Below are 26,458 nucleotides of genomic sequence, written 5' to 3'. Positions count from 1 at the left end.
CTGCCTGCAAGGACCAGGCACACCCATCCATCTTGTCAAACTGCTTTAATATTTGGACATGAAGACAGGACAGAGCCAGTCAGACTGTGCACAAACAAGACACCCCTGAGCCACAGCGTAAGGCTGCAGGGCTTCCCTTCTCAATGGGTGTGTGGATTTGGCCAAGACAGTTCAGCTGATGACATCCTGAGTGTGCCAGTGAGTTGCACATGTGGGGTAGGGAAGAGGGACAGGAGCTCTCCAGAGCAGCTCAGAGGTTGTTCAGCTCCAATAAGGTCTGGTCCAGGACCTGGTGGATGCCCACATTCTCCTCTTTGGCACTAGCCAGACTCTCTGTGAACACAAGGAACATGCAACCAGCCACACACATGGACACAGACACAGCCCAAGCATACCCAGGCACAGCCGGACCCATGTACACCACACCAAGCACAGACACACACACACACATTTCAGTACAGCACCAGCCTCCAGCCATGTGGGGCATCCCTGCAGAGCAGAGTCCATACAAGCAGCCCCACCATCAGCAGGGATGAATCTAGACAACCCAGGATCTGCTGGGGTGGCCAGGCCAGCTGGACTGGTTGCTCGGGGCAGGCAGACCCTGCTTTTCATCATTTCCATCCTCCCATGGCACCTTGTTGCCCACAGCCAGGCCCTCTGCAGCACAGAAACCGCTGATGGGTACCCCTCCCCGGAGAGCCACCAGCACAGCCCCATCTTCCTACTCAGCATGTCCTGCCCCAGGGCATCACCACCATCCAGCTGTGGGCTTGCACACAAACCCTTAGCCAGCCTGAGAGCCAGTACCTGCTGCATGACCTGGCAGTGCTCTGTGAAGAAGAGAGTGAAGCAGCATCCCAGGAAGGCAAGCAGAGAAAACAGCAGAGAGAAGGAGCAAAGCTAACAAGGCTGCAGGGATGAGCTCTGCTGGGCAGCCTGCTGCCAAGGCAGCCTTCTCTGGCACTCACTTCCAAACAGCATCCTCCTTCCATCTAGAGATGGGGATGGGACGAGAGTTCTGCCCACCCAGTCCTGTCTCCTAGCACTCCCAGCCAAGATCTTCCCTGTCCTCCACCCCAGGTTTGGGGCAACAGCTGCTGGGTCCCCAGTTCCTATCCCAGCCCTCCCAGAACCCTGCAGGGACCCAACTCTGAGGAGATCCTCCCTGCATAGTTTGGGGTGACCAGAGTGAGGGGAAAGAAGCTGACCACTGGCTCCTGGGACAAGGGGAGGAAGGCAGCAATACAAGCTACCGCATCCCTCCCCGGCAGGACCAGACTGATGCTGGGGGACAGCCATCACCACGTGGGTGTCCCAGGCCATCACAAAAATCCTTGTTCCTCTCCTGAGAAAAAACAATCAGCTCCAGAGGGCTCCCCGTCCCCCCCAAGCAGGGCAGTTACCCCCAGGGGGATAAGCCAAGGCTCCACACACCACCTAACCCCAGCGGGGATTGAGGAGGGGCTCCCAGCCCTGAGCCAGCCTGGCTGAAATGAAGCAAGGAGCGAGGCTGGTGGCAGCCTGGGTGTGGGAGGCTGGGCTAGGAATGGGAGTTCTCGGCAGCTCAGTTGTTAAGTTCGGTAAAGGATGACCTGCAGCTTGTTAGTGAGAACCCGATTTTTCTCAGCCTCCTGCTGGGACCACTCTAGAGAAAACGGTGACATCAGTGCAGCAGAGGGGAGAGACAGAGAGAAAGGCAAGTTAGTGAAGAGACAGCATTCCCCAAAGCCCTTGCTGGAAACCCTGTTTCTTCCCAGCCAGCATTGGGGAATGAGCTGGGCTGGCAGGAAGAGGCAGGCGGTCCTGGGGCAGGAACAGGGCTGCAGGTCCATCAATTCAGGGACAGAGTTGTGGGGCAGGGTAGGATGCTGAGGAAGGAGGAGGAGGATGATCAGGGACCCGTTTAGGGCCAGGGATCACAGCTGAAGAGTAGAGTCAGTCCCTTCGGCATGGGAGAGTGATGCAGGAGAGATGCCAGGGCTGAGACTGCTGCTTGTGGGCAATGTCTGGGAGTGGGGACAAGGAATGGACAGGACCAAGTCTAACCCTGCTATTTCAGGCCAAAAGAGTCATGGAGAAGGTGACAGGAGATGAAGAAAGCTGTGTCCAAGAGCCAGGCGGTGGTGAGGGTCATCCCCTGGGTGGAGGCACAAAGGGCCCCATCCCACTCAGCCTGGCAGTGTGGGAACTGCCCAGGGCTCAGCTGCTGCCATCCCAGAGGTCCTGTGGCTGTGAGCTGCCTGCAACCACTTCAGCTGCTGGCACATGTGTGAGACAGGCAGATGAGGGACAGAGCAGCATGAAGAAAACAAAGGAGAAACAGAGGAGACAAAATGCTTTATTGAGACCAATTCAGTAACCCAGAGGGACAGAACAGAAAAGAAAAAGTCATGAAATGCAAACTGAAGAGCGATGTGCAAAGGACAGAAGGGAGGCAGAGGGTCTGGGGACTGCCTGCCTGGGGATGGGCTGCCTGCACAGCTGGACCCCCTCCTCCGTCCCCCAAGCCTAAGCCCTCTCTGTTTTGGTGGTGGAGGTGCCACTTCCCCTGTGTGCCCCCCCCCCCCCCCCCCCGGGCTCAGCAAGAAGAACCAGGGGACTTTGCTGGGGGAATATGAGGGCAGGTGTCCCCCCAGCACCAGAGCTGCAGGGTCCCTGGTGCTTATGATGCTAGGGAGCAGAGGAGGGAGCTACTGAAGTGAAGGGCTCCTAGGCGCAGCTCTGTCCCCCACCAGGCAATGCTGCGGCATGGACCTGCAACTGCATGGGTACCATCCACCCAGTGTGTGTGGGTCCTGGGGGCTGCTCCCCTTCCCCATTAAACACCCCTAAGCACCTACATCTCATCTCCCCACAAAGCGAGGTATTGCAAAAACACCCCAGGCTGGCTCCTGTCTCAAAGGAACTGACAGACAGGTGCAGGCTGGGAAGGACAGAGGGGACAGAGCAGGCAGGAAGAGTGGTGGGATGGCTGGGCAGGCAAGCAGCTGAGCTGGGGAGGGGTGAGGCAGGCAGGTGGGTGCAGTGATGGTGCCCGGTGGGGGGCTCAGAGGGAGGTGATGTCATTAAGTGCATTGTCTAGCTCCTCGCTGATGGATTTGTACTTCATCTTCTGTGCATACACTTCATCTGCAGGCAGGGGGCGGGTGGGGGGCAGGCAGTAGAACAAGGTTGGGTAGAACAAGATCGGGGGGCAGGTAGTGGGGAGGGGGAGAGAGAGAGAGAGAGAGAGAGGGGCTGTGAGTGGGGGGCCGAGGGCAGCAGGAATGTGCATGCACAGGTGATGTGGATGCAGCCCTATTCCCCCACCTGAGGGCAGAGCCATAGACCCCAGCAGCTCTACACCCCCACACCAGACACCATGGCATTCAGCCTCCACCCTCCCAGGACCCCTGCCCACCCCTCACCCCAGCCAAGCTCTGTCTGACTCTATGAGGGGCACATCCTGGCTAGTCCTCCCTGGGAAAGAGGGACACAGGGCCAGTGAGGACATTTTACCTTCTAGATCATCAATGGTTTTCTCCAGCTTCGCCACAGATCGCTCTGCAAACTCTGCCCGGGTCTCAGCCTGCAGAAGAGAAGGGGGAAGAGGGTGAACTGTGGGGCACAATGGGGATGGCGCAGGCTGCACTGCACTCCAAATCTGCCGTCTGCATCTCTCATATCCCCCCCATGAGCCCTCCCCTAGGAAAGGCAAGGGACAAGGACCCCATGGACCCCCGCACCCTAAACCAGCAGCAGGGGTGAGAGCTTGCCCTCAAAAGAGGCAGCTGGGCAAAGTGCCTCCATGTTGGGCTTCCTGTTTATCCCAACCTGTCCTGACCACCAAAAGCAGGGGTATCATGGGAGCCCACATACTTCACAGGTTGCATGTGTGACTAACACTAGATGGATCACTCCAAATTGGACATGGCTTGAAGTTAGTGTGTGCAGGGCATGAGCTCCTGCCAGCACATATCCTGGGAGCAGGACACCATGTGGGGCAGAGATGAGCAGAGCAGGAGCAGAGCACAGCATGAGGTTGCAGGATGCACCCCAGCAGGACTGTGCTCCCTGGGGATGAAAACACCAGCCCTCCAGATGGGACAGGGACCCTTACAGGGTAGTGGGACCCCACAAGACCTATCCCAGACCCAGCCACCCGCCATGCTGCAGGGCTGCAATTTGGGGAAGGGTGAGAGGATACAGGTATAACAGGGTCAAAACCTACATGGGATGGCAAACTCATGCCTGCACTGATGCAGTGCCAGCCCCTCTCTTGGGGGTCCTGGCCCCACACCTCTTACCTCCTTCAGTTTTTCCCCTAGAAGCTTGATTTCCTCCTCATACTTGTCCTCCTTGGTGGAATACTGCAGAGACAGAGATGGGCACCCATGAGCCCCACAGGACACCTCTGGCCATCCTTCACTCCAGTGGATGACCCCACTACCCCCAGACCCCACACACTCTGCCCAGCCCCAGCAGCCCTGCTGGGTCCTACCTTGTCAGCCTGGGCTTCCAGGGACTTCAAGTTGTTGGTGACAATTTTCAGCTCCTCCTCTAGGTCACCACATTTACTACATCCCAAGCAGGGCCGCCAGGAGGGGGGTGGGGCCGAGGGGCAGGTGAGAGGGGGGAGCAGAAAGAGCAGGCACGGGGAAGGAGGAAAGAGAGAGAGAACAAGTTAAGAGAGGAGAAAACTCAGGAAACACAGGTGGAGGAGTAGAGCTGCTGCGAGTGGAAGCTGCTGGGATGCATCTGTTCATCTGTTTCTCATGCCTCCTTACACAGACACCCCATGCATCGCTGCCAGCCAGGCTCCCATCAGCCCTGCCAAGAAGGAGAGCAGGCACGGAGGGATGAAGGAGTGTACCCAGCCCATGCTCACTGGAGAGGGAGGTGAAGGGAGGTCGATGGCAGATGCAGTGGTGCAGAGAGGGGAGAGGTGGCTTATGTGATTCAAGAGACAGCAATAGAGAGGGGGGGGGCTGCTGCACATCACCCTACACCCCTGCCCCAGTACCTCTTCCTCTGAGGCAATGAGGGACTTGAGAGTCTGATCCATGGTCTGCAGCTCTTCTTCCAATTGTCTCACTCGGCTGAGGTGGAAGAGGGGCACCCGGGGGGGGGGGGGGGGGGGGGATGGGATGGGACGGACAGGGACACGACACACACGGGACGACGGACAGCAGAGAACAGGGTCAAGGATCTGCTGCTTAGCAGGCTGGCATCCCCCTGTCCCCAGCCTGCAAGCCCAGGGACCACCCCCACAGCAGACTGCTGTTCCTGGGGAGGGACATCCCCATCCCCACACAAACACACAGACAGGGACTCTGGGCAAGGGCTGTATGGGACCCCCACGCGCTGCCCACTGGGAGCCCCACTCACCTCTCTGCCACCTCTGCCCTCTCCTCTGAGCGCTCCAGCTCTCCCTCAAGGACAACCAGTTTGCGGGCGACCTGTCAATGGCAGCAAGGGGCATGCATCAGCCCTGCCCTTGCCCTGGCTCAGGACAGAAGGCTGTGGTGAGGCAGTCCCAAGTGCCACCAGGGGGGTCAGCACTGGGGGAAGGGGGCACACGGGTACAGGCACACACCTCCTCATATTTGCGGTCAGCCTCCTCTGCTATGTGTTTCGCCTCCTTCAGCTGCATTTCCTGGAGCTCCATCTTCTCCTCATCCTTCATGGCCCTGTTTTCAATGACCTTCATGCCTCTAAGGAAAGCCCAAGCCAGAAGATGTTACTGCTGTGGGTTGAGGTGGCACCTGCACCTTGCCGCCCACCCACTGTGTCCTGACCCTGCCATACTCCAGCTCTGGAGCCTTGGGACACTGGCACTCACTGGCCACCTCACACGGTAGAGTCACACCAGTGGTACCCCAAGGATGCTCCTGCACACAATTAAAGCAGCGGAGCTGACCCCAGGGCCATGTAGCCACAGTGCCTCTCAACCAGGCAGGTCCTGAACCTATCATCCGGGGGGAGGTGTGTAAAAATGTGTGCAGCCCAGGATAAACTGGCCACAACCTCCACAAAAGCAGCCTGACAGGCCAGAAACCTTTAGGAAATGCATCCCATGGCAAAGCCTCTTCCCATTCAGGAGTGATGCTCATAAGCAGGAGGTCACCAAACCCCCATGAACCTCCACAGTAGGGACTCCTGCAGACTTCTCTGGCTCAGATGCTGTTGCTCAAACTGGTCTTTGCCAATGGAGGAAAGAGCTCATGTAACTATCAGGAATGCCATGATGTGTCCAGGCATTCCCATGCAACCTGAGTGCCCTCACCTGTGCAGCTCCTGCCCAGTAAATCTGCTTGCCGTGAGGATGGGGAAAAACACTCTGCAGGACTTTTTTTTTAAAGAGGCCAGTTCATTCTCAAAGGTCAACCACAGTTTCCAGGCACAGAAGTCCCCTCCTGGGCCATTGCTCAGCTCTCGAGTGAAGGACACTGCTCCAGGGCTGAGAATAGGCTCCAAGCACCCTCTGGCTTTGGTTACAGACTGATATTTGTATAAGCGCCAGATCAATTTTTTTAAGATTTTATGGATGCCCTGGAAATTTCAAAGTGTGCCAAGAACGCCCATATCTGGGGGACTTCTCTGCATCATGGCTTTGTTCTTTCCCTTCAGGGTCTGCAGGAAAACCAACACAAACCCCATAAGATCACTTCAGGGGGATCCCCAAACCCCACTGCAAAACCAAGGGGGCTTCCTGCAATCAAGGGTGACCTGATGCTACCCTTGCTGTCCCTCCCCATCACACCTCTCGCTCTCATCAGCTGCCTTCTCAGCCTCCTCCAGCTTCTGCAGGGCGGTGGCCAGGCGCTCCTGTGCTCGGTCCAGCTCCTCCTCCACCAACTGGATACGGCGGTTCAGAGAAGCTACTTCAGCCTCAGCCTGGGGGAGCAGAAACCCCTTGGTCACCCCATGTGACATATATATATCTATATATATAGATCTAAAAAAGCATTTTCAGCAGTTACTTTTGCATTCGCTATCCAGAACACCCCTTGGCACTGTGCAACAAGCCTGGCTGGGGCACACATCCCATCACCTTTCTATAGGAACAATGGGGCTCTCTCCATCCCTAGGGCCCTGTTTGACACTGGCTCCTCCCCGGCCATGCAACCCGAGTCCGGGATGTGCAGCCCCTTCACCTTGTCCTTGCACCTGTCTCCCACCTTGGAGAGGGACGAGGCATGTTTGCCAGGGTAGGGTGGTCAGAGCAGCTACACAGTCACAGGGAAGGTATTTGAGGTTTGTGGAGCAGTGAGTAAAGCAGGAGGAATGCCCTGTGTGGCTTTACTCCCAAAAAGGAGATTGGAGCCGCTTGTGGATTTCCTGTTTACAGAGGCGGGGAAGTGAGCCAGGAGTCTCTTCTGCGGGGAAACCTCTGACCCTGAATAACGGGGTAACGGGAAGCTGAGCGCAGTTCCCCGCCCCCCCCCCCCCCCATCCCCAACTGCTCCCCCCGGCTGATGTACAGTGCGGCAATGGGGGCAATGAAGCGAGTCACCCTCAGCAGGCTGGAGCACAGCTAAGCAGAAGCTGCTGGTGCCTGCAGGACCAGGACTCCCTGCTTTCCTAGGCTCCCTTCATGCAGGGCCAGGAGCCAGGGCCAGCCAGGAGCAGTGGCCCTGGCCCCTGCCAGCCCCTTGATGCCTGACCCTGCACTCTTTCCATTTAGTGAAGACCTCCTGCCTGCTCCATCACCACTACCGGGAAATGCTGCCTCAGCAGCTCCTGGCCCCACTCCCCACCAGGGGGGCTGCGAGGAATTAAAACCCCAGATGCAGAGAGATGAGCAGCAATGAGACCTTGCTGTGGGGAGCAGCCCCATGCACCAAGATGTAGGGAGGCATGTGCCAACACAGGGGATAATGTCTCATGCTTATTCACAGGCTGGAGCAGGCCTGGCCAGCTGCAGTGTCCAGTCCCAGCTGGCCTCCTGCTCCAACATCGGGAATGCCCCGGGGGACATTGGCCAAGCAGAGGGGCCATGGGAGCAGCAAGGGGCTGTCACCCTGCGCAGCCCTGCTGAGCACCTGTGGTCCCCCGTGGCAAGCTGGCAGGGTGGAGATGGGCACAGCCAGCGCCGCTCCAAGCAGAGCAGCCCAGTAGTGTGCCAGGCAAGTGGCTAGCCCCATGGCTGGCACAACAGCCACTTCCACCCCATGAACACCCTCTTTCTGGGCTCACCAAGAGCTCATCCCTGGCCAAATTGCCAAATGGGGAGCTGGATTTGACCCCTGCCAGGGCAATGCTCCACTTACAGCATCTGCCTCACCCTGGCAGGGGCTGTTTTCCCCAGAGAATCATCCCCAAAGTGAGTCAAAGTTGCCTGGATGGACACTCAGGAACATGAGCTCTCCAGCAGTGCCCAGTGACTGGAGAACTCAATCTGCAGCTGCAGGAAGGGGCCATTTCCTCTGCACACAGCCTGAGTGACAACAGCCTGGGTACTGCACCCAGCTCTGCTACTCCTGATATAGTGAGGATGTTAAAGTAGTGGGCATAGGAAAAAGAGAGAAAAAATCTCACAAGCTCCAACAACAATAAAAAAGCCAAACCAGGCACAAGCTGCAGCCTGGAAATGCTGTCCCACTGCCACAGAGTGGAAATCTTGGCCCATGACAGTGCAAAGGGACAGCTTGTCCCTGCGAAGGGACACACTGGAGAGCCAAAGGCTCTGCGACTGCTATGGCCCAGACCGCAGAGCCTGCTGGAAGCCAGACAAGAGCCTGGGTGTGGGTTTTTTAGCCATGCACACAGCCGGCCTCCAAGAGAGGGGATCCTTTCCCAGGATCTGCCCGACCCCAAGCAGACCCAAGGCAGAGCTGGCCGCTGACTGCTCCCTAGTGCCCCACCAGCCGGGGAAGACATGGAGGGCTCCACCGCACGGAGCATCCCTCGCAAGACCCATTAAGAAGGCAGCTGCAGGAGGCAGATCGGAGCAGGGATGCTGCCGCGGCACCTGGATGGCAGCGCCCTCCAGACCCCCAGGCGGCGCTCCGCCCCGGGAGCAGCCAGCCCGGCTACCGGGGGGGGGGGAGGGCAAGGACGGGACGGCTGGGGCCAGCCCGCGGGAAAGGAGCCGGCGGGGCATCCCGGGGAGCTGCCGGGGCGCCCCCTGCCCCGGCGCCTCTTACCCGCTCCCGGGCCTGCCGCTCGGCATCGGCCTCCCGCTGCAGGTGCTGGGCGCGCTCCTCCGCCTCGTCGGCCACCTGCTGCAGGCTCTGGATCTTCTTCTTGACGGCGTCGATGGAGCTGATGCCGGCCATGGCGGGGGGCTGCCGGCGGGGAGGCCGCGCCGCCGAGCCCTTTGTGGGATCCGCCCGGCTCGGGCAGGAAGCGCTCAGGCAGCGGCCGCTCCCGCCGCCCGCCCTGCCTCCATCCCTTCCTGCTCCTCCTCCCGCTGCTGCTGCTGCTGCCACTGGCCGACCTGGGCTGCCGCTGCCCTAGGCAGCGCACGCAGACCTCCGGCCAGGGTGCACGGTGCCCACCCCGTCAGGGGACAGTCCCCAACACCAGGAGGGATGCACAGAACCACCACCCCACCACCCCGAAATAGTACATAGGGTGCCCCCCTGGGCAGGACGCATGGTCCTACCCAGGCAGGGGACACTGTCCCTACCTCCCAAGGCAAGATGCACAGTGGCTTCTGGGCAGGGCACACTGTTCCTCCACCCCAAGCAGAGTGTATGGTGCTCTTCCTCCTCCTCCCTGCAGATGCACAGTGCCCATGACGCCCCCTAGGATACAGGACACAGCTCCCCCAAAGCAGGACACATGGTGGCCCCCCAGATAGGGGTGCACAGTCCTACCAAGCTCCTCCAGGGTGATGGAGAGGAGCCCAGGCAGAATGCCAGAGCCTGGCCCTTGCAAGCCCCCATGGACATGGGAGCAATGTACCCATGGGTGCTCCCCAAGCTCTGCCCCCCACACCCCCTGCTGCAAAGCTGGGGGGGTCATAGGCTTTTGCCTCATGGGGCAGAGCCCACTCCCAAGCATCCCCCCAGGGGACCTGGGGCTGGAGCTGTGGGGCATGGTCAGATCCCCAGCAGCCATCCCACTCAGCCCCTTGGCATCTGGTCCCCCAAGCAGGGACCTGGCTAGCAGCCCTGCAGAGACCCACTGAGCCCATGGAGCCCCCTGCACCCCCCAGCTGCCCTGGGAGCTCTGTTCCATAGGAGAAGCCAGTTCCCAGCTCCTGGCTCTGCATCCTGGTTGGGACACATGCCTTGATCCATCAGAAGAAACTGGCACTGGTGGCACTCAGTCCTCCCTTAAGGAGCTCTGACAGCTTCCAGGCAGCCCTGGCTGCACTTCACACCTGCCTCCAGGGACGCCAATTCCTGGGCTGACCCCACCGTCTGCCCTTGGCTTTGGGGTCAAGGGGCCTGGGGGGGACCCAGCCACACCACTGGCAGTGCCCTGCAGCCCTGTGTCCCCCTGCTAAGTGGTGGCAGAAGAGGTGGCACTGCGGGTCCCCTGGAAGCATGCAGCCTCAGACTTGGCCCCAGTCCTGGCCAGTCCTGCACCACCCCCAGCCCGATGCCTGGGTGCCAAAAGTGCTCTCAGGCCAGTGCACTGGTCTTGGAGCAGAAAATGGGGTCTCAGCCAGCAAAGGGGCAGGTGTGAGCTGACTGCAGGAAGGATGGGGGTAGGTTGGAGGGCAAGTTGGGGGGCAGTCACCCAGCTGGGCTGGGTGCCTCCTGCTCTGGCCCTACCCAGGGACGCAGTCACTTCCCAGCAGAGCCCCATTCCCTCCCACTGGCTCAAGGAATCACCAAATAAGAACAAAATCTCAGCTGGGGAGAGCAACCAGGGTAGGAACTTGGGTGAAGCCTTTGGGATCATGGCCTGGGAACTATGGAGTTTCCCTGGGCCCTGCTGGGGTGGCTAGGGACAGGCCACCAGCTGGGGATGTGGGATGCTGGAGGGGACTGCTCTGACTAAACCCACTGTCCCTGCTGCACCATTTCCAGCAGCCCCTGCCAGCATCTGCCCATGGGCCCCATGGGACTGGGGACAAGAGGTGGTGGGGCCACAGTGGCCTTACAGAGCTGCTGGGAAGGGGCTGCCAGCACTGTAGAGCTGCCAGTCCAGGGGCAAGCACTCTCTGATCTGTCACCATCTGACCCCCCTCCAAGTGCCTGGGGATGCCATATTTGCACCCTTTAGTGCAGTCCCTGTGGGCTTCATGTATTGCCACCCCATGCCAGAGGCAGGGCAGTGACAGAGCAGGGGGAGATTTATTCTTTTAAGGCATTTGTTGACATTTTTGCCAAGACCAGGAGCCTGCCTGGATTGCTGTGATGAGCCCTGACCTGGCCAAGGTATGGGGACATTCTGTGCTCACAGGCACATGCTGTCCTGGCAGCTAAGAGGGGCATGGTGGTCCCTAGGGAGGCAGGTGGATGTGCTCCAGGTGTCTACCCTGTGCTTCCTCCACCAGAGCTGGGAGCAGCACTGTGCCTTGTCCTGGGGAGGAGGTAACACCAGCCCTGGCAGTTAGTGCTGTCAGCACATTCAGGTCCCTGGTGCAGGGACCTGGTAACTCCCAGTGCCTTGCACATGGCACAGCTTGTCCAGGCTTCGGTATGGCCCCAAGGTGGCTGTGATGGTGATGGGCTCCCAGCCCTGCCTGCAACATCTACCTGCAGCCAGTCTGCCCTCCCTGACACCGCGGGAGTGCTCCTTCTCCATGCCTCCCTGCCCAGCCCTTCCCTGGAGGGGTTGGTGGCTCCTGTCCCCTGTATCTGCTGGGACAGGACTCTCCTTGCCAAAGCCCGCAGACTTGCCAAACTACCGTGGACCAAGAGCATGGCAATGCATCTTCCCTGCCCAGGATGGCATCACACAGCCTGCTCCCAGCAGCAAACTGCTCCATACCTCACGGCTGATGTCTGCCCTGTGCCACCATTTGCCCCTTTCTCTGAGCCCCTCACCAGGGACATCCCATCCACGCTCAGCCGGATCCCGCACTGAGCTTGCCCTGTCCCACACCAACATGGTTCCAGTCAGACCAGTACATACCCCCACTACATACAGCAGCTGCCCTGCCCAGCTTAACGTGCCTGCCCCACACCAGGATAAATGTGCCCTTTCAGAGGATTTGTAATGTTTTAACTACTTGGTTTAGTATCTAACTAACCTGGGACAGGTCTTTAGGATCAGCAAACAATGCTGGGGAGCCCCCTGGCCACTCCCCGGGGGCTCGGGCCACCCTGGGGACTTGTGCTGCTGCTGCTCATCCTTGTCTACTTGCTCCTGTCCTTGGTGGCTGCCTCAGAGATTTGACACATATTTAGCTCCATAAACCAGCTGAGATTGAATTTTTTGTTCTCAGTCCTAAAAAGCCTGGCCATGCTCTACTGGCTGCAGTCCAGCCGGCTCCCCTTTAGCTTCTCCTCCAGTTTCCAGGGTTGGTTTTCATCAAAGAAGGACTGGCTACCAAAAGGAGCATTTATTTATAGGGTGTCAAATACCCTGTGTGGCACCACAGGTCATTATACCTCGTTCCTGAGTGGCTCCATGGCCACACTGTTGGGGCTCTTGCTGTATTGAATGATTATACTGAACTCTGAAGCAAGTGGAAAAATACTGAAGAGATAAGACGAGGTTACGGCCAGAACAGTGGGATGAAGAAAAAGGAGCAAATTGCAGATGTTTGCTCAAAACCAAGGCCAACGGGACGTGATAAGAGGAGCTGGGAAACCGCAGAAAGGAGCCTACGTGCCAGAACAAGCAGAAACAGAAATCTTCCCAGTAAACAATTGTTAACCAATCATATTATTATACGCTTGTAAAATAGCCAACCACATTATTGCACGCTTATAGAATGCCTTATAAAAGTCTACCTGGTTTGTACAATAAACGGATCAGATCTTGAACTCTGTGAGTATTTGAATCTGACTCCCGCTCGCCCGAAATGCCCGCAGCATCTGGTGACCCCGACGTGATCCGATGAGGGTCGACAGGATCGGTTAAAAGTCAGGAGGATTCATTAAGGATCGTGTTACGAGCTGCGGAGCCGGCGAGGATCCTGCTGCCAGCGGAGAGAGAGCTGGGCGCCCGAAGAAAGGCGGAACGTGCACGGCTGACCGGTGAGTCAGGAAATTTAAGCAGGATGGGAATCACTGCATCAGTGGTGGAAAAGGCAATCGTAGACAGTTTGATGAAACTGGCAGAAAAAACTGAAACGCCAGTCTCACGGCAGGCAGTAGTTGATCTGCTATGTTGGAGTCGCCGCCGTGGTTACCTTGCTTCTACGCAAGATGTATATAATAATGAAACATGGAAGAAAGTAGGAGAGGACTTATGGGAATCTGTGCAAGTTGGGACTAAGGGGGTAAAGACTTTGGCTCGCACGTATCGAGCTGTACGGGGTATGGTCGCGCAATTACCACCCTGGTGTCCTGAAAAGGAACAAGCGGCGAGCGGCGGCGTGCGGCCCGGCAGGCCCCGTCCCGGCCGCGGTTTCTCTCCAAGGCGGCACCCCCCCTCCACCCCTCCACCCCCCCCCCCTCCGATCGGCGCCATGGCGATGCAAGCGGCCAAGCGAGCTAACATCTGGCTGCCCCCAGAGGTCAATCGGATCCTTTATATTCGGAACCTGCCGTATAAAATCACAGCGGAGGAAACGTATGATATTTTTGGGAAATACGGACCTATTCGACAAATCAGAGTTGGAAACTCTCCTGAAACAAGAGGAACAGCTTAAGCTTCTCAAGGAAAAATACGGACTTGATTACAAACACACCCCCCCCAAAAAAAAAAAAAAAAAAAAAAAGAAAGAAAAAAAAAAAAGAAAAAAGAAAAAAAAAAAGAAAGAAAAAAAAAAGAAAGAAAAAAAAGAGAAAAAAAAAAAGAAAAAAGAAAAAAAAAATAGAAAGAAAAAGAAAAAAAAGAAAGGAAAAAAAAAGGAAAAAAAAAAGAAAAAAGAAAAAAAAAGAAAGGAAAAAAGAGAAAAAAGAAAGAAAAAAGAAAAAAAAAGAAAGAAAAAAGAAAAAAAAAAGAAAGAAAAAAGAAAAAAAAAAGAAAGAAAAAAAAGAGAAAAAAAAGAAAAAAAAAGAAAAAAGAAAAAAAAAAGAAAAAAAAGAAAGAAAAAAAAAGAAAAAAGAAAAAAAAATAGAAAGAAAAAGAAAAAAAAAAGAAAGGAAAAAAAAAGAAAAAAGAAAAAAAAAGAAAGGAAAAAAAAGAGAAAAAAAGAAAGAAAAAAGAAAAAAAAAAGAAAGAAAAAAGAAAAAAAAGAAAGAAAAAAGAAAAAAAAAAGAAAGAAAAAAAAGAAAAAAAAAAGAAAAGAGAAAAAAAAGAAAAAAGAAAAAAAAAGAAAAAAAAAGAAAGAAAAAAAAGAAAGAAAAAAAAAGGAAAGAAAAAAAAAGAAAAAAGAAAAAAAAAGAAAAAAAAAAGGAAAAAAAAAGGAAAAAAGAAAGTGCTTCAGATGTCACCTACAAGAAATGCGTTTCTGCTTTGAACTAGCTTTTGAGCCTTTGGGAGTAAACTATACGGCTATAAATCAATCATATTGGGGTTGGTTAGATCGGCAGTATAATGACATGAATCATGGCCTTGGAGATAACTGTACCTGGTGGAATACTACACTTGTTAAAAATATGTACAGTTGATTTACCGTTTAAATGTATCAATTTATTTACCTCAACAAGAATTGAGGGTGGTTGAGGGATTTATTGAAACAAGGTCTGTCTATATTGTTGTTTGTTATTCTTTTGTTACTTTTAGTGCCTTGCCTTTTACAATGTTTTCAGAGCTGTGTGGAACGCAGTATTAATGCTGTATTTAAAAAGAAAGGGGGAGGTGTTGGGGCTCTTGCTGTATTGAATGATTATACTGAACTCTGAAGCAAGTGGAAAAATACTGAAGAAATAAGACGAGGTTACGGCCAGAACAGTGGGATGAAGAAAAAGGAGCAAATTGCAGATGTTTGCTCAAAACCAAGGCCAACGGGACGTGATAAGAGGAGCTGGGAAACCGCAGAAAGGAGCCTACATGCCAGAACAAGCAGAAACAGAAATCTTCCCAGTAAACAATTGTTAACCAATCATATTATTATACGCTTGTAAAATAGCCAACCACATTATTGCACGCTTATAGAATGCCTTATAAAAGTCTACCTGGTTTGTACAATAAACAGATCAGATCTTGAACTCTGTGAGTATTTGAATCTGACTCCCGCTCGCCCGAAATGCCCGCAGCACCACACACAGCTGTTCCACCCTTCATCCTGGCCAGGCACAAGCCAACTTCAACACCTTAACATCTCCCCAGTGGGATCCATTTCCCAGGAGAAACATCAGTCATGGCACTAAATAAAACTCTTCCTGGCCTTGCCCTTGCCAGAGTATAGGGTGGCACACTGGACCCCAAAATGACCAAGCCCCCCACCCCAAGCATCCTTCCTCACAGCCAGCTCTCAGCAGCTGGCCATGGGCAAGAACTTTTTCCATTTCTCTGCTCTTTTTTGCTTTCCTGCCAATTTAGCAAGCACTGCAGACTTTTTTTTTGTACAAGCTCTGGGGAGCTGGGTAGGTGGCTGCCCACAAAGCTCCAGAGCTGACTGAGCAGTGCCTGCCACAGCCTGTCTGGCCCCTGCATCCCGAGCAGGATTTGGCCAGTCCCTGCCCTGCATCTCAGTTGGATTCAATGTCAGCGTTGCAGGAATGGGATCCTGACAGTCTTCCCCATGGACACTTTCCATATAAGGCCCCCCTCTTCCTTCACCCCTCTGAGGTCTGGCACCCGCACAGGGGAGGAGTCGCTGGCATGCCTACATACGTCTGTAGCTTTCTTCTCTGCCTGCTCCAGCTTCTCCTGGGCTTCCTTGACGGACTCAGAGTACTTCTCCACCTCATCCTCTGTGCCCTTCAGCTTCTTCTGCAAGCCCTGCTGTTCCTCCTCTAGCTGGAGAAGGGATGGAGGGCAGGGGTCAGGGGGGATGGCAGTGCCCACAAGGCTGGGGAGGGGATGGCCATCCTCCTTCTGGGATGGCTGAGGCTGGAGGCACAGCAGGAGCATGCAAGACACGCTCAGTCTGTCAACTTTGGGGCCACATATCCTCAGGGAGCCCTTGATTCCCAGGGCCAGAGCAGCCCCCAACATCCCTGAGCCTGGCAGGGATAAGAGGGTGGTGGGCTCTCTCCCTGTGCAAGGGACTGGAGAGGTCCTGACTGAAGGACACAGCTCCAGGGGGCACCAAGAAAGTTCATATCTCTGTGGCTGGGGTGGGAGTATGCTGTCTCCCTGGCAGAGGGATAGGGAGGTGGCACTGTGATGTCCCACCAAGACATGGCATGCTTTGGGGGTATACTAATGTGAGTGGTCAGGGGCAACAAGCTGGAGTGCTGGTCCATGGGGATGGGTACCCAGGAGGATGAGGTCCCCAAGTACAGGCACCCAGTGGGGTGAGACTCCAAGGGCTTGGGCACTCCTACAGCTGGGATCTGCCAGCTGGACACCCAGCAGGGGCAGGTCCCCAGGGTTAGGCACTCCTAGGCAGAGGGTCCCCAGGCTGGACACCCAGCAGGACAGTGTCCTCGGGGCTGGACACCCTTAAGGTCCCCAGGCAATGCCATCGGGGTCCATGGGTCACCCACCTGCTTGCAGCGGTCCTCTGCCTGCTTCTTGTCGGCCTCCGCCTGCTCGGCGCGGTCGATGGCGTTCTCCTTGTCCAGTTTTAGCATCTGCATCTTCTTCTTGATGGCCTCCATGGTGACAGCGGGGCGGCGGCAGGGCGCGGAACACCGGGAGCGGCAGGGGCACCAACACTGCACCCCCTGCACCGCACCGCCACCTAAAAGCAGGGGAGGGGCCGCGTCCTGGCACCTCCCCCTCGCCCGCCAGCACCTTTTACGGACTGGCTCTCCACTGGCCCCACCGCGCCAAGCGGGACGGGGGGGCGGCACCCCTGGTAGACACCACCGCAGCCCCGGCGCCGGGCACTCACAGAAGCACCGGAGGAGGAACACCCCGGGGCAATGCACTAGGGACACTCCGGTAGCACTGTGAGAGGGACACCCGGGGGCACTGCACTAGGGGTACCCCGAGGACACAGGACACAGTGCTAGGGACACCGCTGTGCTAGGGGCATTCTGGTGGCGCTGGGTGAAGGACACCCCAGAGCACTGCACTAGGGGGTGCCCCGGGGGCACTGGACTAGGGACACCCTAGGGGTATTGCACTACAGACACCTTGGGGCACTGGACTAGGGACACCCTGGCGGCACTGGGCTAGGGGGACACTCTGTTGCCTCTCACCATTGTGGGGGGCATCCTGTGGTTGGCCCTGCACTTGGGACACCCATCGGCTGACAGTATGCCGTTACCATGCTCCAGGGACACCACCAGCTGTCCACTCCCAGGGCCTGAGACATGCTTTTACTCTGGCCAGAGCTGTCCCTGTGCTAAAGGACACTGCATGGCTGGCACTGTCCTAAGCACACCCTGTCACTGCACCTTGGGGCCTGTGACTCTGCTTCCTGACACTGGCTTGGGGGTACCCATGGGCTGGTGCTGAAGTCTTAGGGACACTCACAGGCTGATTGCACTCAGGGACACCCACAGGCTATGATTGCAGTTGGGGACACCTATAAGCTGTGATTGCAACTAGGGATGTCACAGGCTGGCAGTATGCTCAGGGGCACCCATGGGTTGTGATTACATTTGGGGACACCATGGGCTGGTGCTGCCCACATGGGGAAAATCCTCTGGGAGAGAAGTGAGCCAAACCCCCAACCTCCCTGTCCATCTCCCGCATCACAGCGAGACAGGAGGGCCTTGGCTCTGCACAGGCTCCCTGGCACCCATCTCCCCACTTCCTTGCACCCTGGTGCCACTGTCCCTGGCACCCACAGGGACACCTGGCACGTGCACATCCCATAGGGTGGCATTTCACGGCAACACAGGGTGCTGTGTCTGTCTGCTCTGTCTTTCTGCTCTAAATAAACTGTGTTCCACAGGCAAAAATTCAAACCTTTCAGATCCTGGCTCCTCCAAAAATAACATGCATTTTAATAACACTCATAAATGCTTCTGGTACGTTCCCAGCTGCAGGGAAAGTTCTGGACCAGGGGGGATGGAAGGAGCCAGTGGAGGGGCCACAGGAGCTATGTGGCACATGGGGACACTGGGATGGGACAGGGACAGGATGGGTGCATGTGCTTCCCCAGCCCATCACCCTGGGACCACATCCAGCCCTTTACTGCCACAACTTTTTGGCACCAGTGTTCCAAGCAGAGAGGAACAAAAAGTTTTTGAAAGCTGGAGAAAGTGGCTTTCTAGGAGTGCTCAGCCCTGGGTTGCAGGGGGTATAGGAGGGATGGGAGCAGCCAAGGATGGAGAGGCTGCTGGCACCATGGAGAGCAGCTACTAATACTGATTAATTAGGCACATATTTGGACAAAGAGAGTCAGTAACTGCCAACATGTGGCTTCTGAGGGGAGGGGGAAGATGCATCTCCTGTCATTCCTGGGCAAGGATGGATGGCTTTCTGTGAGATTTTTTGGTCCGGAGCAACGTCATGGGCTCAGCACAGAGGAAAACAATGATGTGCATGGTGTGAGCAGCCAGGAAGGGCAAGGCAGGGCTTCAGCCCTCAAATGTCCCCCCTGAAGGAGCAGTTCCCCCTTGCTACCTGCTCCCCTTTGCTCCAGGCATCAGGGTTATGTCCAACTAGAACAGCTGAAGCCACATGGGTGTCTGGGCCCACGAGTCTGCCCTCAGAGCTGTCCTCTGGGGTGGCCTCCAGGACAAGGGGGTGCAGAGGGTTGTGGGTGCACATCCCTCCCTTTGCTGCCCCATGCCCAGCCCTACCCCAGGCTAAGGTCTCCAAGGTTGGGGATCTCCCCTCCATGTTCCACTCCAGTGTCCAACCATCCCTCCTGGGGAAAGGCTTGTCCCACCACCTAACAGGAACTTCCTAGTGCAACCTATGCCTCAGTGTCTCGCCCTGTCCCTGGGCTCCCTGAGAAGTTGGGCTGTGGCTTCCCTGCCCACCTCCAGCTCAGCCAGTTTTGAATCCCCACAGAGGTGCTGATGCCTCATGACTGCAGTGTCCCAGCTCCAAGCCCCTGTGCGTGCTTGCTCAAACCTGCCTACCAAAATAATCTCTCACCCCAGCAGGAGAGATTTAGGGGGCCAGGGTGAGTTACGCCCCATGTCCCTCCCCTGGTGTTTGTGCCACCACCTCTTGCCTGTACCCTACCCAGCCTAGAGAACACAGCCAGGGTGGGGGGAGTGTGCATGTGTGTGTGCACATGCACTTGCAGCCTTGTGCCAGGGACATCGGAGCCCCTGGGGCTCCAGGGCTGTCTGGATGAGGCTGGGGCTGCTGCCATGCTGCACCTACTTGCCATCCTTGCTGGCCACTCAGAGGGGCCCTGTGTGCAGCCAATACCTGGGTGAGAGCCTGGTATCAGGTCAGGCCAGAACAGATTGTCAGGGGACACCTGGGAGGACTAGGATGCCTGCAAGAGCCACAAATTCACCCTGGAGCCTGGCCAGGGGTGAGCATCCCAGGAGAGGACAGCCCCTCTGCATCTGTCACAGCACTCTCCCAACTAGCCAGCTGCAACAAGGTCTTTTACCATCTCATACCAACATACTCTTCATGCCAGTCCCTCTGCTGCCTGCTCCTAGTCCCTCCTCACCTAAGACACATATCCTCTCATCTCTTCCTTAGCTGCTCTCTTTTCATTGGCTGCCCAACCACCTAACAGAACCAGCCACAGCTGCACCTTATCTACATCGGCCAACCCACCGCCCCTGAAGCCAGCCCACAGCTGTATTTTATCAATGCTAATTAACCCAGCTTCATTCCTCTACATGCATGCCCAGGGATGTGCCTGCAGGGGGACAGAGGGTCGTTGGTGGTGATGCTGCCATCGCTACTCATGATGCTTGTAGCTCATGCTGCTGTGGACAGGTCCTAGAGACAGGGGACACATGCCAGTCTAGCCATGTCCCTGTTCCACCCTACAGCATCCCTGTCTGCCCCACCACTGCTTGGGCACTCCAAACCCCTGCTGAGTGACAGGGTATGAACAGGTGGGGACATGCTCAGGACAGCTGCCACCCACACAGGTTGGCCCCAAGGGGCTATTTCAGGAAGTGACCTCAGTGCCAGCAGCTGGGAGGGCTCCAGACCCATTCCTGGTCTTGCTGCATGCCAGGCACTGCCGCTTCCCCACCGGTGGGCTGCTGGTGACCAGGGGTCCCCCACCTACACCCCCATAGCACCCTAACCAGGGATATTTTCAGCTGGTATCAGGAAAATTACCAGAAACCTGTCTGGTTCCCACCCTGAAGCCCCAAATCCCCCAGCAACAAAAAACCCAGGGCCCCCTTGTGCAGCAGTATCCCCCCAGCAGCACCTGTGAGGGTGAGCACATGGCTAGCAGCAGGAGTCCAGCCCGCCAGATGCCGAGGGCCAGGCCTGCCTTGAATATTTTCCATACTGTATAAGCACCCAGAAAGCATTCCCTCCCCTGAATCCTGAGGGCAGGTGCCTGTGGGCCTCTCTGCCTACCAGCCCCTCATTTCTCCTAGGAGGTCCCATTGATGTTGATACACAGGTGGTGAGAAAGAAGTAAAACTAGATTTTATTGATGAACATGTCTTTCCAAGGAGACATTGACACCTCCCAGGCCAGAGTGTCAGGAGGAAGCTGGTTTCCTCCAATGTTTAATAGGGGAAGCTTAGTAAATGTATGTTAAAAGCTGCAGGTTCGATACTAGAGAAACTAAAAAGTTCCAAAAATACTGCAGGTCTTGGAAAATGATGCAGGCACTTGGGAAAGAAGAACAGGGCAGAGCTGGCTGGGGCCACAAGGGGGAAAAGCCCGGTGGGAAGGCAAAGAGCAGCTCCAGGGGCAAACCCATTGCATTCCCCCACCCTGAGTAGAGGCAGTGCAGCTTCCAGACCTCCCAGGAGGGGCCCAGGCTGAAGAAGATGTTCATGGTGTGTGTGTGTGTGCATGCTTGATGTCTCCCAGGGAAGCTGGGGAGGAAGAGGGAGATTTAGCCAGCAATAGGGCACTGGAGGTGAAAGGCAGCTCCATGCAAGAGCTCAGTGAAGGACCACGCTGCTCCCTGCACCCCATTGCACAGAGGGCAAGCTGCCCGCCTCTCCCCTCCCATGCAGAGGAGAGAGAAGAAAGGAACACAAGTGGGAATGATGAATGCACATGGAAACATTCCCCATGCTGGGGAGCTCTCCAGCCCCCCAGCCTCTGGGTCTGGTGGGTGAGCTCTGAGCTGGCACAGCCCCAGCTCTCACTCCAGTTAGGCCCCTTGAGGTGCTCTGGCCATGCCCTAGGTGTGCATGGGAAGGTGGGCTGGGTGGCAAAGCACAGTTGCTGGTGCAGTGCCAATGAGTGGTGACTAGGTTAGTCCTAGCACTCTGGGTGCGGGCAGAGCTCTGGTCTAGCCCAGGCAGCCCTTTGTTTGAGGAAGGTTGTCTTAAATAGGAGTGGGTAGGCAGCAGTCTGTGTGGTAAGTGGTGGAAGGGTGCAGGACTCAGTTCTGCTCTTCATTCTGCAGCTCCAAGGGCGGGAATTTGTACTGCTGCTGCCGGATCATGGCCAGCTTTTTCCACGCCTCCTCCAACTCCTGCTCCTTGCGCAGCATTTTCTCTTGGGCAGTGATGATCTGCCAGAAGAGCATGGCGAGCACTCTAGGGTCACAACTGTCTCCATTGGGGATGGCCAGAGCCTCCGCTGTGGCAATGCTGAGCCCAGAGTTGGGCTCTTGGGCTGCTGCTTTTCCCCCATCACAGCCACAGTCTCCCTAGGCTGGCATAGCCCCAGGCATGAGGGCTACTGTCCCTACAGTGGGACTGCAGTCCTCCAGAGATAATGGGGAGCAGCAGAGCTCCTGGGGCTCAGCCCCACACACTCTGGGGAGGGTCTCAGCTGCAAGCCCGTGGCTGGGAGGCAGTGCTGGGATATGTGGCAGCCCATACCAGGCAGCTCTCACCCCTTACCAAATGCTCTGCCCTTCACGTGTCCTGGACACAAGGATAGTGAAGGCACCATGCCAAGGAGAAGCCAGGGCATTATGCTCCTGGGAGCATGCATGGTCACCGGCTGTGCCTGCTGCTACACACAGCAGTACAAGGATAAAGCCACAGCACTGAATTGGCACTGGGTGGGAAGGGTGCATCTGCACCATTTTTTTGAGGCTCTACAGAGATGTGCCCTGTGCCAGTGGGTGGTAGGACATGCTCCTGAGACAGGAGCACATAGGCTGTGGTGGCAGACAGCCAGAGCCACCTCTGCTCCATTGAGAGCGGCCCCACTCCTCACCTGTGCAATTCTCCCAACCATCTTCTCCTTCACCACCACTGTCTCATCATGATCCTGGAAGGCAGCTGCTTTTTGTGCTGCCTTCACCAGATTGTCTGATGCTCTCTTCACTGCATAGCCGGCAGCCTGCAGCAGGGAAGAGAGGGAGCAGCAGCCTAAGTCCCAGCCCCAGGGCCCAACAGCCGCCTGGGGGGATGAGAAGGAACCCCTGCCTCAGATCAGACTGGCAAGCAGGAGGGCATGCTGGGAGCTGCAGGCAGGGATTCCTTTACACCAGGGGTCCTCAAACTTTTTAAACAGGGGGCCGGCCGGCGAGCAGGTGAAGTGGCAGGAGGTCATCTGCAGCTGCTTGGTTTCCCCCCCCAGCGGGGGGGGAGGGTTCTGTAAATACCGGGGGCCGGATTGAGGACTCTGGGGGGCTGTATCCAACCCTCGGGCCGTAGTTTGAGGACCCCTGCACATGGCTTGCTGCTGCACTACTACTACCCACTCATGACCATGTCAGGCACTGCTGTTCCCAGCTGGGCTCTAGCTCCTGTCTGAGCTGGGGGGCAGGGACTGGGGGGCAGCCCTGCTGACCCTCCAGCCCTTCGCCCTGAGGAACCATTGCTGGAACCATGCATTAACCTCCCAACATGTAGGTATTAACCTCTTGTGTGCCATGGCCTCTGAGGATTGAGTGCTACAAAACATGCCCCCCAAACATTAACCTCTTGAATACCAGGGATCCAGTGCACACATTTCAGGCATTTCCATGCCAGTTCATCAGCCCTGAATGCCCCTAAGCTCAGCAGCCTAGCATCGCACATATGCCCAGCATGCAGTAGCAGTAAAGTCCAAGCTATCTGGAGCATGCACCCCAACAAGCTCCCCACTGATACACACAGTTAGGGAGCATGAGCCTTGGGGAGACACATCTGTTGTGGAGGGCCCCATCCTGAAGTCCCACGTGCCCTCACCCCACTCCCAACCACCTCTCAAGTAACCAGGAGGAGGCAGCTGGGGCTGGAGGTCAGCCTGGGACTCACCTGGAGCCAGTTCATGGCCTCTGAGTCACGGTCAGCCTTCACCTTGCAGGCCACCAGGAGCTGTGATGTGGAGGCAGCCACCTGCTTGGCTTCTCCTTGCTGGCATGGCCCTGCACTGCTGCATTGGTGGCTTCACACAGGTTGTTGGTAGCAGCAGCTACCATGCATGCCTGTGGCGAGAGAGGCTGTCAGGGGTGTGGCAGGAGCCTCCCCCAGAGAGGATATGCCCAGACTGGCCCCAAGGAGGTCATGGGATATGGGATGGGGATGACCAGCTTCCATGCCATGTCTCAGCTAGTGGGAAAGGGAGCAAGAAGTGAGGCTGCTTCTTCCACAGAGAAGTGCAGAAGCAGAGCATCCTCATCTTTGCAGCAAGAGCTGAGAGGAGGGTCCCCTCCCATCCCACAGGCATGACCTTGATACTCATGGCTGAAATGAGTCCCTGAAACCACTGTCCATTGTCCACTGCATTGGCAGGGATGATGCCCACCTGTGAGGCAGGAGAGGAGTGAAGCTCATTGCCCCACACACTCCTTGCCACAGGGCCTGAGGGCTGCAAGCAGCTCCGGGAGAAGGGAGAGCCCACCACAGCCCTAAATTTTCTTTCCCCCTTCCAGCCTTACCTTTCCTTGGGCCACTAATTCTCACTGGGCCACTGAGGCTGACTTCACCAGGGTGCTTGTGGCTGCAGCAATGGATTTGGCAGCTTCCAGGATCTGTTCCTCAAAGTTCAGGCTCTTGTCTTCTTGCTGCGGGCAAAAGTGGGGCATAAGTCCCAGTCAGGGGTGCTCGGACAGATGGGACAGAGAAGGAAGATGGTTGCAGGGGGCTGAGGGGGACACACATAGAGCTGGATTAAAGGCCATGGAGAGCAGGAGGGTATGAGGCTGTGGATAACTGGCTAGCTGAAAAAGGTCTCATAGACATAGTCCAGCTGGCTGGACAAAAATGCACATTGCTCTCAGCTTATCTGAAGTAAAGCAAAAGTTACAAAATAACAGGAAGACTGCGGTGGGAAAAGAATGTTGCAGGTGGGAACAGATAACTACAGAAGAGAAACTAGGGGCGGGCTTGGTATTTAGGCAACTAACCAATAATGAGCTTAACTTTTGTAATATGTATGAGCTAATTATAAGAAGGCATAAAAGGTGACTGTAAGGGACAATAAATGAAGTCTGCTGATCACTCATATTGAGCGACTGTGTCTTCCCTCCGTCGCGACAAATGGCGCCCGAACAGGGACCCTAGAGAGGGCTGAACCTGCGAGCCACGGTTCGACGGAGATTCGGGTACCGGTGCTGAAAGCAGCGCAGGAGGCGGAAGGGCACAGTCCCCGCGCCCGGGAGCACCTACAGAGGGTCCCGCCGGCCACGCGTCGCCGAAGTCTCGCAAAGGCTGCAACAGCGCTGACGACGGTATGGAGAGACAAGCGACGTACGATTCGCTCATATGCTTTTTAGAAAAGCGGAGCGTTCGGGACATAGATTGTAAAAAGGAATTCCTCGGGTTATTAGCGTATGGGATAGCATCCGGGACCCCCGCGGCAGCGGCGAGCGGCGGCGCAGCCCGGCAGGCCCCGTCCCGGCCGCGGTTTCTCTCCGAGGCGGCACCCCCCCACACCCCCCCCCCTCCGATCGGCGCCATGGCGATGCAAGCGGCCAAGCGAGCTAACATCCGGCTGTCCCCAGAGGTCAATCGGATCCTTTATATTCGGAACCTGCCGTATAAAATCACAGCGGAGGAAATGTGTGATATTTTTGGGAAATACGGACCTATTCGACAAATCAGAGTTGGAAACACTCCTGAAACAAGAGGAACAGCTTAAACTCCTCAAGGAAAAATACGGACTTGATTACAAACCCACAAAAAAAAAAAAAAAAAAAAAAGTGCTTCAGATGTCCCCTACAAGAAATGGGTTTCTGCCTTGAACTAGCAAACATCTCTGTGCTTAAAGAGAAGCCTTTTTGCCTTGATGGAGATAATTTATTCTGTATTCTGTATTTATGCTGTATTCTGAATGTGGAAATTGGTTGGGACTAGGAGGCTGGCTTAAAGGCATTTTGCAAACGGGATTATTATTTTTGATCATTACTGTAATAATAGTTTTTTGATCAAAACCAGCCAAAATTATTTGTAAGCATTAGGCATATCTGAAGAGAATGCCTTTATTTGAATCAGCAGTTAAGGTGTAGTTTAGTCTGTGGCTGTGGTTTTATCTGCTTCTGGTGAATTTTTGAAGTGATGAAATCAGAGATACTAAGAGTTATGAGGTAATAAGGTAATAATCTAAGTAAGGGTGCTGTCTTTTATATCTACAAGTGCAACATGCTTTTATGTAGCAGAGAGAAACTTTAACAATAATGTTGCTTGAGCGAGATGTGCATGTGAACTTGGGAAAAGGGATATCACAACTGGAGTGCAACAGTGTTTCTACGTCTGGCAGAGTGAAATCTTTCAAGGGCTGAGTTTAGACAGTCTAAAATAAATTGTTAGTATTCAGAAAACCCATCTTAAGCCTCTTTTGCTTACATAGTGTTATGGAAGTCAACTGCTATTGTAGAGAATTAATGATTTTTTAATACATATTAACAAATACTACTATTTTACCTTGAGGCAGTTGAGCGAGAAATACTCACGTGTAGCATTTGAGGGAATGTCAGCATAAATCGCACTTACAGTAAGACTGCATTTTTAATTACTGTACTCGTTAAGATTTGATGATGCCATAAGGCTAAGGCCTTTTATCACAGATTGGTTCTGAACTAAAAGGTGTGTGCACATGTAGATATGCACATTTGTGTTATTTTCCTTAATTGGCTACAAAATAATATAATTAGGTTGGGGACTAGATCTTGGGAATTTGTCTATTATACTTCTGTTTGTTAAGGAACGTGCATAACACACAGCACCCATGTAGGCTTGGCTTGTGGCACAGTTGTCAAATTTAGCATAGACATTCAGACAGATAAGCAACGTACTCTTCTTGTGTGTATCACCTACAAGCCATTATGGCTTAGTGTGTAAATCTGTACGTAACTATTGAAAAATCCCCTTATGAATGTATATAGCTTAGAACTAATTTTTCCCCTTTGTTAATTCTTTGATATCAATGAGGTATTCTTCAGAAA

General features: G+C 55.2%; 2 protein-coding genes across 9 annotated transcripts; both read right to left on the bottom strand.

Annotated features, from left to right (window-relative positions):
- Window positions 1-30: 30 nt before the first annotated feature.
- On the bottom strand, window positions 31-16,770 carry LOC130141985 (tropomyosin beta chain-like). 8 transcript variants are annotated; one of them, XM_056323384.1, is made up of 9 exons: window positions 16,599-16,770; window positions 15,781-15,906; window positions 6,746-6,879; window positions 5,579-5,696; window positions 5,371-5,441; window positions 4,484-4,559; window positions 4,290-4,352; window positions 3,502-3,571; window positions 31-3,132 (listed from the first exon to the last, which is right to left on the bottom strand). In XM_056323384.1, the coding sequence occupies exons 1-9, from the start codon at window positions 16,710-16,712 to the stop codon at window positions 3,050-3,052; spliced, it is 855 nt and encodes a 284-aa protein (XP_056179359.1). In that variant the 5' UTR covers window positions 16,713-16,770; the 3' UTR covers window positions 31-3,049. The 8 variants fall into 8 exon arrangements, with proteins under 8 accessions (XP_056179359.1, XP_056179361.1, XP_056179362.1 ...); XM_056323386.1 differs by having other exon boundaries at window positions 31-333; window positions 16,599-16,768; XM_056323387.1 differs by lacking the exon at window positions 4,484-4,559 and adding an exon at window positions 5,006-5,081 and having other exon boundaries at window positions 16,599-16,761.
- Window positions 16,771-20,585: 3,815 nt separating this feature from the next.
- On the bottom strand, window positions 20,586-23,494 carry LOC130141911 (talin-1-like). Its single transcript, XM_056323209.1, is given in 4 exon segments — window positions 20,586-21,646; window positions 22,303-22,428; window positions 23,331-23,419; window positions 23,422-23,494. Coding segments are annotated over 4 exon segments (420 nt in total). The 3' UTR covers window positions 20,586-21,514.
- Between the last annotated feature and the right edge of the window lie 2,964 nt (window positions 23,495-26,458).

The sequence above is a fragment of the Falco biarmicus genome, chromosome W, assembly GCF_023638135.1.
Source record: "Falco biarmicus isolate bFalBia1 chromosome W, bFalBia1.pri, whole genome shotgun sequence".
In the NCBI taxonomy this organism is placed as follows: domain Eukaryota; kingdom Metazoa; phylum Chordata; class Aves; order Falconiformes; family Falconidae; genus Falco; species Falco biarmicus.
This window is presented reverse-complemented; position numbering and strand designations above follow the sequence as displayed.

Coding starts and splice junctions, on each gene's coding strand:
- LOC130141985 (XM_056323384.1), bottom strand. CDS start 16,712: ATGGAGGCCATCAAGAAGAAGATGCAGATGCTAAAACTGGACAAGGAG. Junction 15,907..16,598: donor CAGAGGACCGCTGCAAGCAG/GTGGGTGACCCA, acceptor TCCCTTCTCCAG/CTAGAGGAGGAACAGCAGGG. Junction 5,442..5,578: donor CTGACCGCAAATATGAGGAG/GTGTGTGCCTGT, acceptor TGCCATTGACAG/GTCGCCCGCAAACTGGTTGT.